This window comes from Elaeis guineensis, chromosome 13 (assembly GCF_000442705.2).
Source record: "Elaeis guineensis isolate ETL-2024a chromosome 13, EG11, whole genome shotgun sequence".
Lineage (NCBI taxonomy): Eukaryota > Viridiplantae > Streptophyta > Magnoliopsida > Arecales > Arecaceae > Elaeis > Elaeis guineensis.
Window position 1 is genome coordinate 20,313,979 of NC_026005.2, and position 16,920 is coordinate 20,330,898.

The following is a 16,920-nucleotide window of genomic DNA, read 5'->3' on the forward strand; positions in this document are numbered from 1 at the left end:
ATTATGACGAGATAAGCTGCAATCGGTTGAAATCTTGATCTTCCATATATGACACAGCATTCAAATGGCAAATTGGAAGACTGCGTCCACCTTCATAATTAGCAATCATCGTTGGTGCCCAATCGACAGAAGCTCACGAGAGGAACATGATTTAGTCCGAAGCTCTTCTGGAAAGGTTGGAACTCATCAAGTTTCATACGGACATTTAGGTTGCATTTGGTAGCTGACAATCTATCTAGATTACTGATAATTTAAAAAAATTTTATCAGATTATCACGTTTTGTATATTTTTTGGATTGATAATCTGGATTATCTGATAATCTATATATAATCTGAATAGCCATCTCTTCCTGTACGGTACCATCCATCGGAAAACTCGTGCCTCCCCCCCCAACCTCCCCAACTATTGCTCCGACGGCAGGAAAGAGGGCCAAACTGGCACCTCTTCCACCACCAAATCTGACTGGCGGCCACCCGGAAGTATGACCGTCAGCATATCGCTGTCGATCCCCATCCATCCATCGCTGATGCGTATAAAAGAGGTAATATTTCATCACCGCAATCGACATCATGCCAATCAATGCCACACAGAAGAAAAAGAAGAAAGGGCACAGTCCGCCGGTCGCCGCAGGCGGCATCGTGCGGAACGATTGCGCTAGGAGAGAAAGAGATGTAGCGACGATGTGCTGGATGACGGGAAAGAGAGACTAGAAACGAAGGACCTCTGTCTCGTCGGGATCGCCACCTCCTACCCGAATGGCCATGCGTGGTGGTCGGAAGAAGAGGGACGGATCTTTCATGCCCTTCTTCTTCTTTGTTTCTTCTCACCGACTTGATCTCTCTTCGATGGGATCTTGCTCCGACGAGGATCAGGAACAGCCGGTGGTGAGCGGCCTATGGTTTGGATCTAGATCCCCAAAAAAGAAAAAAAAATAGGGACTAAAAGAAAATGAGTCCTGCGATTCTTCCTGCCGCTGTATCCCCCTTCTCCTCCTCTCCTTCCGACGACTGTGCGTGGCTGTCTGAAAATTTGGAGTGGTTTTTAATAAATTTATATAATAAAAATAATATAATAAAATAAAAATAAAAATAATAAAAATAATAATATAATATATTGTATATATATTTTATAGCCGGTAGCACAGGAATCAATTCCTATACTAATCGAAGTGACCATCTAGCAATGATACCCGACATCCGGATAGGTCGAATAATTCATCCCTTTTGACCCCTGTGTATAGGATGACTCAGGATTAAACTGTCAACCCTGATCAGATCATCCGAGTCGTGCTCAACTCAATCAGTCCTGTGACTCCTCACTAGGACTATCCTGTCCAAGGTTTTGCTAAATTGAAACACGACGGTACACAGTTAATAATATAATAATATATTATATATTATAATATATAATATTTTTTATTTTTTATTTTAAAAAATTTGAATATGGAATATGATTTTAAATAAATTTAATTTAAAAATATTTTAAAAATTTGATGTCACATTACCAGTAATCTGTTTGCCATATCAAACATATCAATCAAGATTTTCAATAATTTTACTGCAACATTATCTACGTATATCAAACACAATAATTAATATTAAATTATTATTAGTGTAGCAAAATACCAAACACAATTTTAATAGATGGGTAATATTTCTTATCACATATAGCCATTGTAGTGGTCTCTGAGCCTATATCCTATGTTTGAATTTAAACCACCATCATCTGGCTACAAATTCATTTCAAGGACCAATATACAACAAAATTAATGATTCTTATTTGTCATTGTCCCTGTCCGTATCAATAAAATGATGGTATCAAATTTAAATTTCTGTGCCACAAGTAAAAATGCATTTCTTTTAATACAACTAACAATGATTCAAGCAAAAAACTCCAACGTTTCCTCTTTACCATCCATCGACAATTATGATAGCAAAGTAACTGTGATATTTCCTCTTTAATATCATGGCAGGAATCATTTTTATTTCTAAAGAGGATTCTAGATAAAATGGTGCAAATGATGGCTCTTAATATCATTATAACAATAAATAATGATAACAGAAGAATCCATTATTTGGGAATATCAATATCATTTACATCTTGCGTGATATCAACCTCAGAAGTGGATCGCTATTATTTGCCCTTCTTTTTTCCCCATCTTTTGTTGAGTACGAGGGAAAAGAGCCATCCAGGATAAACCAGTGATGCCTGGACTCTTAAAGATACGCTACCCAGCCCCAATATCTACTGGTCACGATACATCATTCTGATCGTCAGATATATCATTAGAAAAAAAAAAAAAAAAGCTTGATGATGTTAGTTCAATGATCAGACACACACACACACGTGTGTACTTATATACATGTATATATAGTATGAATGTATATATTTATATTGCATCCAAACAAGAGATTGTTTATGCTATCCAGGGGACTGTTTGATACATATACAGTAACCCAGCACATCATTTTGGTTGCCCCAGCCCAGTTTCTATAAATGCATATACTGAAAAGGTGTAATTGAACTACTTCCATAGAATCGAAGTGTAAAATTAATGGAAAAAGATATGATGTACAGCATTGCAGCAACATTTTCTATAAAACACAAGGTCTTCATGTACCATGGGATGCCTAGACCTGGATCGTTGTGAATTTAAACTTTGGAATTAACCTTCTGCTCTAACTGGAGAGGAGTATTCTACTAGCTTGTATCGGTATTTCAATTATGAGATGACAAAACAGAGCGAAGAACAATATTTCAACAAAGTGGTTGCCTGTGCACCTGCTGTGAACTCCAAGTCAACTTAAGTGAAGTTGGAAAGATAATTGTTGGTTTCCTCTTGCTCTCCTCCAAATAAGGGAAGTCCTCGGTAAAATGTAGACCCCTACTTTCTTGCCTCGCAAGTGCACTGTTCACAACCAGTTTTGCGCAGCAGAACAAGTTCCTCATCTCACAAGCTTCAAGTCCAACCATTGTGGGTTTCCACCCTCTGGTGAACAAAAACTCCTCCCATTCTAACTCCAAATCCCCAATCTTCCACTCTGCAGTCTTCAACCGGCTCGTTGACCTCACTATCCCAACATACTCCCACATAATAGACTGCAGCTCCGTCCTAATATCCTTCGTCCTCTGTATAATCTCCTCCACAATGTTATTGCCGAGAGACAACGGAAGAATCGGACGTGCCCACATGGTCGAAGCAGGGATATCAACGGTTGAGCGAGCCATGTGGTCTATTGAGGGCTGCACTGCACGGCGGGCAAAGACCAGTGCTTCAAGCAAAGAGTTGCTAGCAAGCCGATTAGCCCCATGCAAACCGGTGCATGCTACCTCACCAGCTACATATAGACCTTTGACATTTGTTTCTCCCTGTAGCCCAGCTCGGACACCACCACACATGTAGTGAGCTGCAGGGACTACAGGTATTGGTGAGCGGGTTATGTCCAGCCCGTGTCGGAGACACTCTGCAGCAATATTGGGGAAGTGTGAGAGAATTTGCTCTCTTGGCTTCTGGCTTATGTCCAGTAACACAAACATCTCTCCACGTTTTTTCAGTTGATCATCTATACTTCTTGCAACCACATCCCTTGGAGCTAGTTCCGCTCGTTCATCATACAATGGCATAAACCTCTGCATAGACTGGTTATAAAGGATGCCACCATCTCCTCTGACTGCTTCAGTGATCAGAAATGCATTCTCCCGTCTTTTGGTTGGCTTGATTGGGAGGCCTTCATCAGCCAGTGCTGTTGGGTGGAACTGCACAAATCTTGAGGTAGAAAAGGGAACATGTTAGGATGTTGATTTTTCATGGATTGATCTGATTAAAGAATAAAAATGGTTCTGCACTCTGAAAGTTGAGAAACTGTGCATCAAGCTATACATAGTTCATGTATTTTAGTTATGTAACATGCAAAGAATAGGCACCTACTACTTTAAAGAAATATACTCACTCCATGTTAGAAATCACAGCCTGAGCACGATGAGCCATTGCAATTCCATCTCCAGTAGCCACCTGTATATGTATTCAAGATTAATTAGAGGAAAGCAGAGAAATCATCGCAAATATTTTTCTTTCAATGTTTACATTTAACTAAGAAGCAAAGACACTTGATCCAGTTGCATTGCTGCTTCCTGGACAATAATTTTTTTTAACAGGAGTACCAGGTATCAGATTCTTCGAAAACATGTCTTTGAAAACTAGTGATTGACAACAATCACTGGCATGTCTGCAATGTAAATATCGAAAACCAATAGAAAAAACCTGTAATGGAAACCAGTGGTCAACCAGTCTGCACCATCAACGTTAGGTAGCTAAACATACCGGCGGATTTGTGGTTGTGGGATAAATATGTCCAGCTCCTCCAGATGCAAGCAGCGTCACCTTTGAGATGAAACGAACAACCTGGAAATTGCCACAAAAAAAAAAAAAAAAATAAAATAAAAAATCCAGAAAAGATGTCTTCCATCATTTAAAAAGACACTGCAGGCAACTGGAATACAGCTAAAAGGGAGGGGAATATCATGAGATCAGAGGTTTGGAACAGCATCAGGCAGACAACCTGTTGAGTTTCCGCATTCAGAGCATCCACACCATGGCAATATATTTCATCATCATCCTGCGAGATCATGAAGTAAAATGGCTTAGTGATTTCAATATATCATCTAACTTCGTTTTCTTCTTCAATGCCCAATAAATTAATTTATCAGCTATATATGCTTCTCTCATGTTGCCTTGCTTCCATGTTTTTGGCCAAGAAAATTATACTTCCACTTCCTCATTTATGAAGAATAATCCAATCAAATATTTGCATACAATAAACAAAAGCACCAAGAAAACAAAAATTTAATCAGGTGAAAAAGAACTAATGGTAAAAATCACCTGAGAAGTCAGTAAGTCTATGACAAAGTGGTGCCCAAACACAATAATGTTAGGATCATCATCAACAGCCTTTAGTAATGCCCTTTCGATCTCTCTGCCAGTCATATCAGCAGCATGGACAATTCTATTATGAGAATGTCCTCCTTCCCTTGCAAGATGTAATTTTCCATCTTCGCCATGATCAAAAGATGCACCAAATGCAATTAGTTCTTTAACTCGATCTGGACCTTCTGTGCACACTACCTGCAAGGGACAGTTGAAAAAGTATGAATTAATTGGTATGCAGCATACAGATAACTAAATCCATTTGAATACACCATAACAGATAACAATGCAATCAAATATCAAATTGTAAGGTTGAAGGAATATTATATGCGTATTTACATTAATAAAGCTGTAGAGCTCAAACTCTACAGGAAAATATTTAAAGCACCTGTGTACATTGTTTTGCAGGCAGGACATTCTAAAACCAAGTAAAAGTGCTCGTGAAAAGACATTAGTTCATTCTCCCTTATATACATATGTGCCAAGCAGATACATATCTAAACCTGTAAGGATGTCTATTGCTAAGCCATATTCTTGAAGGACTTTTCACTCTCTTACATCTCAAACTTGAAAAGCATAGCATAAGCCTTACATAAAAATAAAAAAAATAAAAAAAAAAAAGGACATGTGCCCCACATTTCTGAAAAAGAACTGATAAAAAAGGACGTGTGCGCCACATAGCATCTTCTCTTCTTTTTTTTTTCTAAAAAAAATTCTATTCACAGTCCTTTTGCACCAGCACACTCCAAGAGTTTCTGCTTTGTGCTGTTATTTTAAGGAACATCCATTCTTATATTTGTTTCCGCATTACACACACATTCAAATGCATGCACATGCACAAAAACGCACATAAGCAAATGAAAAAAGGCTGCGACCTGCAAATCAGTTCGTTCCAAACCTAAGGCTATGTTCTTCACAGAAAATTATCTTGGAAATTCTGGTGGTCTTGACTGGATTGCAAGAACCACCCTGCAACTCATACTTTATATACAATAGGGATCACACACACACACATGCATGCATGAATGTACGCACATGCACATGCACATGCACATGAACATAAGGAAATAAAAAAACGGTTACCATCTGCAAATTAATCCATGCCAAACCTAAAGCCTACATTCTTGGAAATCTTTGATAAAAACAGTCTTGGAAATACTGGCATGTTATAAATAGTCTTGACTAGATTGAAAGAACCACCCTGCAATTAGTATTTCATACCCACTAGGGATCTTTCCCTCACACACACAAGCGAATGAAAACATATGCACATGTAAGCAAATGAAAACACATGCACACATAAGCAAATGAAAAAAAGGCTGCCATCTGCAAATCAGCTCAAGCCGGACCTAAGCCTACATTCTTGGCAGAAAATCAATCTTGGAAAATCTGGCATGTTATAAATAGTCTTGAACAGATATTGAGAACCATCCCACAACACATATTTCATAACCACTGTCTGAAAACATAGACACACATAAGCAAATGGGAAAAAAGGCTTTCATCTGCAAATCAGTTCATGACAAGCCTAAGTGCACGTGTGTGCAGACCTGCATACACACGAGCAAATGAAGAAAGGCTGATGTCCGTTCATGCCAAACCTAAGACTACATTCTTGGCAGAAAAATGATCTTGGAAATTCTGGCACATTATAAACAGTCTTGTCTAGATTTCAAGAACCACTACCACGATTCATGTTTCAAACCCACTAGGGATCCCCTACCCTTAAAAGGATCTCTAATGGCCATTCAGGATTTGCTAATTTGCTAACAAATTCCAAGGGTTTGTTATGATGAATTTCTAGTAAGGGAATCATCAGACGTTTTTGCAAATAAATGCAGCAAATGATGTTCGAGTGTTTTCCGTAAGTAGTTGATTACAGAATGCTTGATTCAGTAATTAATGCTGGTCCCCATTCCAATAGAAGGTGGTATAAGAACATACAAAATTAGAGAGATGCACTCAAGAGATAATTTTGAAAGGTAAAATGATTTTTACAGAAGCTAACATGGAATTCCCTTCTTTTTGGCTAGCAAAAGTTTTGATCTGTTGTCATTAGACATGTTTTGACTTATTTTCATAAGAAATGTGCACATGTTGGCTAGAGCAAAGCTGATAAGCAAATGCCCACATAACCCTATTGCAGCGAGATAAGCAAGGCTGGCTAGGACACATGCCAAATGAGTGATGCTCTCTAACATGATATAATTTAGGTGAAAAATGGAGAGGGCTTATAGGAAGGGTGAAAGTGAAGGTTTCCACTAAGGATTTTGGATGATAAGATCTCGGTTATCTCGTTGAGTGACTTGAGACCAAAATGAACTGAGATCTCGGATAGTCTTGGCCAAGGTTGGTGAGTAGGAAAAAATGGAGATGTCCGATGATTATCAAAATCTTGGCTGATAGTATTGGACCAAGATAATGAAATTTCATCCAATGTGGTAAATTCAGAATTAGCAAAAATAAGTGCTAATTATAGAATTAGTTAATTAAATCATCTACTTTAGAAAGCAAAAAGGCAATTGAAATATATGAGCTGATATTGACATTGTATCAGCTGATATATCGGGAATCAGGATATACCATCTTGTATCAGCCAAAGAAAAATATAGGCTGAGATCAGCTATATCATACCAGTGGGAGTCCACTACCTATAAAAAGTGAGATCTCTTCATCAAACAAATCATAAGCAGCTATCTAAATGGTTGAATGCAGTAATAAGGTCATAGATGTAGAAGGAAAGAAAAGTGAAAGTATCAAAAGTTGGATAATTATCAAGATTTTCTTAGTCATATATTTCTTCCTTTGGCTTTCTCACCCTCTGTTGGAATGGCATGGCAGTTTAAAGTTGAATATTTAGTTTTGTGAATTAAATTACCAAAGAAATAATCATAAGCAACAATCCTTATCTTAGTTTTAGGACCCTGCTTCGAAATTTGCAACTAAGAACGCAACAACATGAGCAAACCCAAATCATGAAAACAATTTTCATCAAGATATCGTAGAAATTAGAACAGCAACAACTGAAAGGAAGAAAGGCAGACCAATGGAGAAATGTCTTTAATATGGAAGATATGAAAGAAAGATTACTTAACCACAGAGAATACTAGAACTTACCCTAACTGTCTCCTCATCACATAAATAAGCCCCCGCAACAATTGTGTCTTGCATGTGACTCTCTACAGAATCTGAAGGGCACAAAACAGCACTAACACCACCTTGTGCATAGTTTGTGTTGCTCTCATGAGGCTCAGCCTTAGTAATTACAGCAACAGATCCATGTTTTGCAACTTCTAGAGCATACCTTAGACCAGCAACACCACTGCCAACAACTACAAAGTCAAAATACTTTGTAGAACTATCCTGCAAGCATGCAATGGTAACGGCTCTAATAGACGCATTTCTGTGACTTGAAGGGGTTCGGAGAAGACCGTTTCCCTTGGCGCTTAAGAACCTTGATGCAGTACATAACCTGGTGCACAGAGGCAGCATAGGTATTACATGCATAGATGCACATCTTAAGACTTAAATAAAGCTGTCAGAAACCCGGTCCAGCAAATAAGATATTCCTTGGCCTCCATAAGACATGAAAACTGAGGAATGAGCATTCTAAAATATATATGCATACCTTGTATAATCTATCTGCATGCTCGTCTTGAAAACCAAACCAGATAATCCAGATGTTTGCTGGTAACTTTTTGTGCTATATAGCTTTGCTCCACCTGGTAAGTTGACACTCCCATATGATACACTGGTCGACATTGTACTATTTCTGTACAAACAAAAGTTAAACAAGGGACAATGAAGTAAATTCTAGCACGATGGGCAAGTAAAACATCTGAGATTATGTGACTCCATGTAAAAACTACTGAGTGGTTTCACTAAACAAATTGATAGGTTTTGATACAATTCAAGTTGAATTTATGACAAGAGGTACCTAGAAATATAATAATCCTTCTATGATATGATACGTACCTGGGCGGACAACAAAAGCTTCCTTTTCTTCATTTTTTATGTGCAATTTTGCACCCAGAAGCATAGAAACTTTCCATCCCAAGGAATAAATCATTTAACTTAATCTTCATATTTTCTAAATTATTATCAATCTAGAAGAGTAAAAATACAGAAGACAAGAAAAATTTGATTTCTATGCATAATATGTGTATTCAGGATCTGAACATGGAAATAAGTTTCTTTTTATTCAGTGTCTGGGTGACTAATTAGCTGAACCTACTACCATGCCCAAAATATAAAATTCCAAGCTTGGCATACGGCATATAAGCCAAGATAAAATGTTTTAGCGCAAACAAACCAATGTTAAAGCAGGCACCTTCTCTCTTTTCCTTTAATCAACAAGATGACAAATTACAGGTCAACTTAATGCACCCTACAAATCAATAATTGAAAGCAACTGTTTGCGAAATAAAGAACAGAGATAACTCAACAAACTGCTTAGGAAAGGAAGAAATAGTAGTTTCAAGGGAAATACTTCAGCCTACCAACCCAAATCCAGAAGGAAAAAAAAATGAGCTTTCTCATCAAAAACAATGAATCCATTCGCAACCACGAAAAAGAAAAGAAAAGAAACTGTATGTCAAGGAATGATAGAGAAGAAAAGAAAAAGACAAGCGTTAGAATTCTAACCAAGTAAAAAAAGAAAAGGCTTGGCCTTCCATCCTAAATCAAGTAGAAAATTTTGACCCCTTATATATAATGATCAATCTGGAAGCAAGCACAAAATGAGAAAAGAAAAAGAAAACAAATGATTGCGAAAGAAGCAAAGAGATGACTCCGCAAACCCAAAGAACACCTCGTTCCAACCCAATTCTGATAGAAAATTTTGATCCATATAAAATGATCAATCTGGGCATAAACACGTCTAAAAGAAAAGGAAAAAAGAACAACTGCTTGAAGGAAGCATAGAGATGACTCGGCTAACTGATAATGAAACAAAAGAACGAAGAGTTTTTCTTGGAAAAAAAATTTATAAGCATTAAAGCACCAGGAAGAAAAAAAGGGTACCTCCTTTCTAACCCAGATCTAATAGAAATATTGGATCTTTAGCATATAAAATAATCAATACGTGCACAAACACAATCGAACAAAAGAAACGAAAGAAAACGAAAATAAAAACAGCTGTTTGCAAAATAAGGACAAACTGACACAGAATCGAACGAAGAAGTGTTAAAAACTTCGTCGAAAAAGGTAGAAATACCTCCTTTCCAATCAAACCCAACGGAAAAACTTGACATTTACCCCGTAAAATGATCAATCCTGATGCAAACAAAAAAGGAAAAGAACCCTATTGCAACCAAATCCAATAGGAAAAAAAACCGACCGCTAGCATCGAAAAATATCAATTCGTGCGCAAAAAAGATCTCACCTTTCTAACTCTTTCCCTCTGTTTCGGTCCTCAACCCTCTCGAGCAGGAACCAAAGAAGGCGAGAACAAACAAGAAACCAAGAAACCCGGGAGGCCGCCTCAGTCCTCGTACGACCGAAGGAATTTATACATATAAAAAAAAAGGAAAAAAAAAAGAAGAGGATGCTCGGGAATTGCGAGGCGCCACATCTTGTGCAAGGTGCGTCCAATCGATGACCCCGCGCCGTCCGTTTTATTTTGGGTCCCTCTTTTTTTTTTTTCCTTAAATATATGGAAACCCATGCTATAGAGCCCAACCATGCTTACCAAATCCCGTGCCACATCGCGCGAGAATATCGTTGATTCAATTCACCGGGTCGGATATGATACCTGGGAGTGCTTGGATTCGTTTTGTCTTTGGGTACCATGCTGGCGATCCCACAATAGAATTGCTATTATTTTATTTATTTTTGTTACTTTAAGAGAAGCCTTTAAAACGACATCGCGGCCTCAGTCGCCATGGTCTGCGGTCCTAGGGAATCTAGAGTAAAGGCAGGCCCCACCAGGGTTCAACGTTTGGAGTCTTAAGTGGGAGCTAGATTTGCGGTCATGTAGTCGTGCTTTTTGCAAGCAGAGTTGGAGCCGGTCAAAATATAAAGATAGCGTGCTTTGGGTGGCCGTGGTTTCGGAAAAATTTTGGACCGAATGCATGACTCCTGATGGTAGTAGTTGTTGCGATCAATTTTTCTCATCATCTGATCGTCGAAAATGGGTATCTGTAAAAAAAAATCTACACTGATCAGAGGAGATTTCGATGGGAATCCTCCGCGGTCAAGTTAGAGAGAAGATTGAGCAACAATAAAAAAGAGACAAGAAGCTCTACGAGAGAGAAGGAGAGCTTGAGAGGAGGGGTTCAGGGATTTCGAATCGACCTCTAGTACTGTTGCCTTCCCCGATTTATAGTAGGAGGTGGTATGGCCCCGCCGTTGATGATGTAGACAACTGGAGAGTTGTCAAATCGTCGGAGATTGTCACGTCATTGACAAAGCTGACATGTCCTAGGAATTAATTCACGTCATTAGCAGGACAGCGCCCCAGGCTCCCTGACAGGACAATGCCCCCTGGCGTTCGTCCGGTGTTTACTTGATGGGACTGCAGCCCATGCCGCTCATTCGGCGTCTAGGAGGGCCTGTAGAGGTGGGACATCAGTCATCCAAACTGATGGTGAGCCGGCGGTGTCCCACCCGATAGGAAGTCGGTGACGGGGGGTCGGCTCTCAGGCGATCGGAGGCGACGTAGACTCGTTAGGCCGATCCGCTTCGGTCGGGGCACAGTCGGTAGTCGCTGTTAGTGTCGTCCATTGTCGGTCGGACGGAGTTGGTCGGTCGGATGAAGTCGGTCGGTCGGACGGAGTCGGTCGGTCAGACGAAGTCGGTCGGTCGGACGGAGTTGGTCGGTCGGATGGAGTCGGTCGGTATATCCCAACAGTTTACGAGGGAAATTGGTCACAACAGATTGGCGCGCCAGAAAGGGGCGGCAGCGTAACGGTACTTTGTCCTCGCGAAATTCAAGATGACAAAGACAAGAGCTCAACGATCGAGGGTCACCGAATCGGCGAGGCGCTCTTTCCGTCGGGAAGAGGCCCCCCTCCACCCTCCATGGCGGAACCCAGCTCTCTGCATCCCGCAGTGACCACGGAGGCACAGATTGCAGCAATAGTTCGGTAGATGACCGTGCTGACAGACGCTGTCAAAAGTCTTCAACAACAACCGACCCGGCTGCCACCTTCGTCGGGCGAGCAACCGGCGGTGCGCCCGATGCCCTCCAGGAGCAGCCGCCGACGTCCGCACTGATCTCCGTCGCCCCCTCCGGAGCACCTATCTCAGCGCTCCCACCAAGAGGAGGAGGGGCGCCCGCGGCGTGACACCCGTCGGTCTCGACGGCCATCTCCTTCCCAGTTGGAACGGGCGAGGAAGGAGAAGCGGCCGCGAACGCCGTCTGCTTCCCTCTCAGATTGGTCAGGAGACTCCACCCCCAGGGTCTCTTAGCACCGACGGATCGATGACTACGAACGCAGGTTCGAGAAAATCGACCGTCGGCTTACCCAGTTGCAGGTGGACGGGCAGAAGTCCTTGAACGACGTTGACTTCAGTCCTTGAACGACGTTGACTTCCAGACCGCACAACCTCTCTCCCGACTCATCCTTGACGAACCGATCCCCAGTCGGTTCAAGATGCCGCACGTGGAGCCCTACGACGGCTCCACCGACCCAATCGACCACCTGAAGAGCTACAGAGCTCTCATGACGATCCAAGGGGCAACTGACGCTCTCCTTTGCATCGACTTTCCCGCCACGCTACGCAAAGCTGCCAGGGCCTAGTACTCCGGCCTTCGATCGGGAAGTATCCACTCCTTCGGGCAGCTTGAGCACTCCTTCGTGGCCCACTTCAGCACCAGTCGGAAGCCGCCGCGAACATTGGACATCCTTTTCTCCCTTAAACAAGGAGAAAACGAGACGCTCCGACACTTCGTGGCACGATTCAACGCGGCCACGCTTGAGGTTCGGGACCTCAATGAAGACATGGCCATCTCGGCCATGAAGCGCGGGTTGAGGGCATCCCGATTCACCTACTCCCTAGACAAAATCCTCTCTCGAACGTACGCTGAATTACTAGAGCACGCATACAAGTACATACGCGGGGATGAAGGAGCTTTCGACCGGCGTCTGGCCGAGCCCAAGGGCCCGAAGGAGAAGCGGAGGAAGAGTCGGGACCCTGCCTCACTTAGCAAGCCCCCGACCGATAGTCGGGTCTCATCCCCCCAGCGGAACCAGCGATCGCCCCGACGGTGGAGCCCAAGGCCGACACGTCCCAGGTACGACTCCTACACTCCTCTCTCCGCTCCTCGTGCGCAGATTTTGATGGAGATTGAGGGGGAAGAGTACCTGCGACGACCTCCGCCTCTGAAGGCAAAGGGTCTCGACCGACGAAAATATTGTCGATTCCACCGGGGCCACGGCCACAATACCGAGCAATGCATCCAGCTTAAGGATGAGATCGAAGCCCTCATCCGTCGAGGATATCTCGGTAAATTTCGGAGGAACCCACCGACTCAACCCGTTGCCGACCGACGACCCCAGCCGACTGAAGAAGCAACGACTAATCAGCCTACGGCCAGGGTCATCAACATGATTTCCAAATGGCTGGGCCCGGGGACGTCTGCTGGAGGGGAGCCGACGAAGAAGCCACACCCGAACGATGCAATTATTTTTACAGAAGAAGATGTTTGGGGCCTCCAAACTCCCCACGACGACGCTGTTGTTGTCTCGACAACGATAGCAAACTATGATGTAAAATTTTTTTTTGTAGATAATGGAAGTTCGACGAATATTTTGTTTTACTCGACCTTCTCCCGGATGCGACTATCGACCGACCGACTCAAGAGGTTCTCTACACCCTTGATAGGCTTTGCTGGAAACGCTGTCACAACGGAAGGAGAAATTACTTTACCCGTGACTGTTGGCACCGAACCACGACAAAGCACAGTCCATTTGACTTTCGCGGTCGTCCAAGTATCTTCGGCTTATAACGCCATACTTGGAAGATCCGGATTAAACGCCCTCAGGACGATAGTTTCGACGTACCATCTCCTGGTTCGGTTTCCGACCAAAAACGGAGTCGAAAAAATGCACGGAGACCAACAGCTCGCTCGTCGATGCTTCCAGATCTCTGCTCAAAGCGAGGAGTTAAAGGGCTCCCTGACAATCGACAAGCTAGACCAACGGGAGGAGGAAGAACGGGGTGAACCGGCCGAACAACTCATTCCCATCCCGATGGCGGGAAATCCCGACCGAAAGGTATGGGTCGGGTCTCAACTACCCGACCCAGAACGACGACGGTTGGTAGAGCTGCTGGGGGCCAATGCCGACATATTCGCTTGGTCGGCAGCAGATATGTCGGGCATCCCCCCGGAGACAATAACGCACCGACTCAACATCGACCCAACGATGAGGCCGGTGAGGCAGAAGAAAAGGTCTTTTGTTCTGGAAAGACAGAAGGCCATCGACGAAGAAGTGGACAAACTACTCGAGGCAGGCTTCATCAGGGAGACCACCTATCTCGATTGGCTCGCCAATATTGTCATGGTGAAGAAAGCCAACGGAAAGTGGAGGATCTGTATCGACTACACCGACTTGAATCGGCCTGTCCGAAGGACAGCTTCCCACTCCCGAGGATCGACCAGCTGGTGGATGCGACGTCCGAATTTCGACTGCTCAGCTTCATGGACGCCTTCGCCGGATACAACCAGATTCGGATGGCGCCTGAAGATGAGGAGCACACTGCCTTCATGACCCCCAAGGGCCTCTACTGCTACCGAGTAATGCCCTTCGGACTGAAGAATACCGGCGCTACCTACCAACGACTTGTCAACAAGGTCTTTAAAGACCAGATCGGATGCAACATGGAAGTATATGTCGATGACATGCTAGTAAAGAGTGCGCAGACTCTGGATCATGTCCGGGATCTCGAAGAAACCTTCCACACTCTACGACGACACCGGATGAAGCTGAACCCAACTAAGTGTGCCTTCGGAGTGACCTCGGAGAAGTTCCTCGGATTCCTCATCTCGCAACGGGAAATCGAGGCCAACCCCGAGAAGATCAAGGCCATCGTCGACATGCGGCACCCGAACACCAAGAAGAAAGTCCAGCAGTTGAATAGAAAAATCATCGTCCTCAACCGGTTCATCTCTCGATCGGCTGAAAGGTGCCTCCCGTTCTTCAAGACTCTGAGGCAGGCGAAGGGCTTCTCTTGGTCGGACGAGTGCCAGCGGGCCTTCGAGGACTTGATGGAATACCTGGCTTCCCCGCCGCTGCTTGTGAAGCCAGAAGTCGGAGAGACGTATCTCTATTTGGCCACTTCCCCCGAGGTGGTTAGTTCGGTGCTCGTCCGAGAGAATGAGAGCCGAATTCATCAACCTATATACTACACCAGCAAAGTGCTTCGCGGCGCTGAAGCTCGGTACTCGGAGACAGAAAAGATGATTTTCGCCCTGACCGTCTCCGCACAATGACTCCGCCCTTACTTTCAAGTGCACGCGATCGTGGTCCTCACCAACCAGCCCTTGAGGGCGATATTGCGCCGACCCGACACATCGGGACGACTGACGAAGTGGGCGATGAAGCTCAGCGAGTTCGACATACAATACCGACCGAGACCCGCCTTAAAGGCCCAGGTCCTCGCCAACTTTATCGCAGAATGCCCGACCACCGACCAAGGGTCGGAAGGCGAGAACCCCGAAGGAGCTGCGGTCTCCGAGCCTGACCCGGTGTCCACCTGGGTACTGCACATCGACGGAGCTTCAAACGCTCAGAGAAGCGGGGTCGGGTTCCTGCTCACCAATTCGGAAGGGGTAGTCACTGATTACGCCCTCCGATTCGACTTCAAAACCTCCAATAATCAAGCCGAGTATGAAGCACTCCTCGCCGGCTTAAGGATGGCGAAAGAACTTGGGATCGACAACCTCCGGGTATTCTCCGATTCTCAGTTAATTGTGGGGCAGGTCAAAGGCGAATTCGAGGCACGAGATCCAGCTATGGCGCAATATCTCCGAAAAGTGAAGGACCTTGTGGCGCGCTTCGGATATTTCGAGATCTCCCACATCCCCGGTCGGAGAATGCCCGGGCCGACGCACTCTCCAGGCTGGCGACATCAGCTTATGATGCTTTGGGTCGGACGCTCGTGGAGAGTCTCGAGCAGCCGAGCATCGACAAGGTCGATGAGGTGCTGCAACTGACGGCCGAACCAAGCTGGATGGATCCGATCGTTCGGTACCTGACCGACGGGATCAGCCCTGGAGATCCCACGGAGGCCAGGCGGCTTCGATGGTCGGTCTCTCAATATGTGATAATGGATGGCCGACTCTACAAAAGATCGTTCTCCCTTCCCTTGCTCAGGTGTTTGGGACCGACCGATGCAGACTACGCACTCAGAGAAGTGCACGAGGGGATCTACGGGAGTCACTTGGGGGGCAAATCCTTGACCTACAAGGTCCTACGGCAGGGTTACTAGTGGCCCACCATGAGGAAGGATACGGCTGAGCTGGTCCGGAAATGTGAACCATGCCAAAAGTATGCCAACGTACAACACCAGCCAGCCAGCCAAATCACTCCTATTGTCGCCCCATGGCCCTTCGCCCAGTGGGGGTCGACATTCTCGGATATTTTCCTCCGGCATCTGGCCAAAGGAAGTTCATAGTCGTCGCCATCGACTACTTCACCAAGTGGGTGGAGGCCGAGCCCTTGGCGCAGATTACCGAGCGGAAGATGGAGGATTTCATCCGGAAGTCCATCATCTTCAGGTTCAGATTGCCGCATACCATTATCACCGACAATGGGCGACAGTTTGACAACCAGGACTTCAGAGACTTCTGCGCGAGGTTTCGCATCACACACCGACTGACTTCGGTCGGGCACCCACAGTCCAACGGCGAAGTTGAGGTGACCAACCGGACCATACTGCATGGGCTCAAAACCCGACTAAATGAAGCCAAGGGCCTCTGGGTCGAGGAGCTGAACTCCATCCTGTGGGCGTACCGGACGACACCCCGGGTCCCGATCGGAGAATCACCTTT

At 44.3% G+C, this 16,920-nt stretch overlaps 1 protein-coding gene across 1 annotated transcript; it reads right to left on the reverse strand.

Annotated features, from left to right (window-relative positions):
• Window positions 1–2,372: 2,372 nt before the first annotated feature.
• LOC105056289 (L-aspartate oxidase, chloroplastic) lies at window positions 2,373–10,461 on the reverse strand. The gene is made up of 8 exons (XM_010938431.3): window positions 10,309–10,461; window positions 8,554–8,697; window positions 8,043–8,397; window positions 4,881–5,123; window positions 4,561–4,617; window positions 4,323–4,403; window positions 3,952–4,013; window positions 2,373–3,767 (listed from the first exon to the last, which is right to left on the reverse strand). The coding sequence occupies exons 2-8, from the start codon at window positions 8,685–8,687 to the stop codon at window positions 2,759–2,761; spliced, it is 1,941 nt and encodes a 646-aa protein (XP_010936733.3). The 5' UTR covers window positions 8,688–8,697; window positions 10,309–10,461; the 3' UTR covers window positions 2,373–2,758.
• Window positions 10,462–16,920: the final 6,459 nt, after the last annotated feature.

Coding starts and splice junctions, on each gene's coding strand:
- LOC105056289 (XM_010938431.3), bottom strand. CDS start 8,687: ATGTCGACCAGTGTATCATATGGGAGTGTCAACTTACCAGGTGGAGCA. Junction 5,124..8,042: donor GTGATGAGGAGACAGTTAGG/GTAAGTTCTAGT, acceptor TGTCCCTTGCAG/GTAGTGTGCACAGAAGGTCC. Junction 4,404..4,560: donor TGAATGCGGAAACTCAACAG/GTTGTCTGCCTG, acceptor GGCAATTTCCAG/GTTGTTCGTTTCATCTCAAA.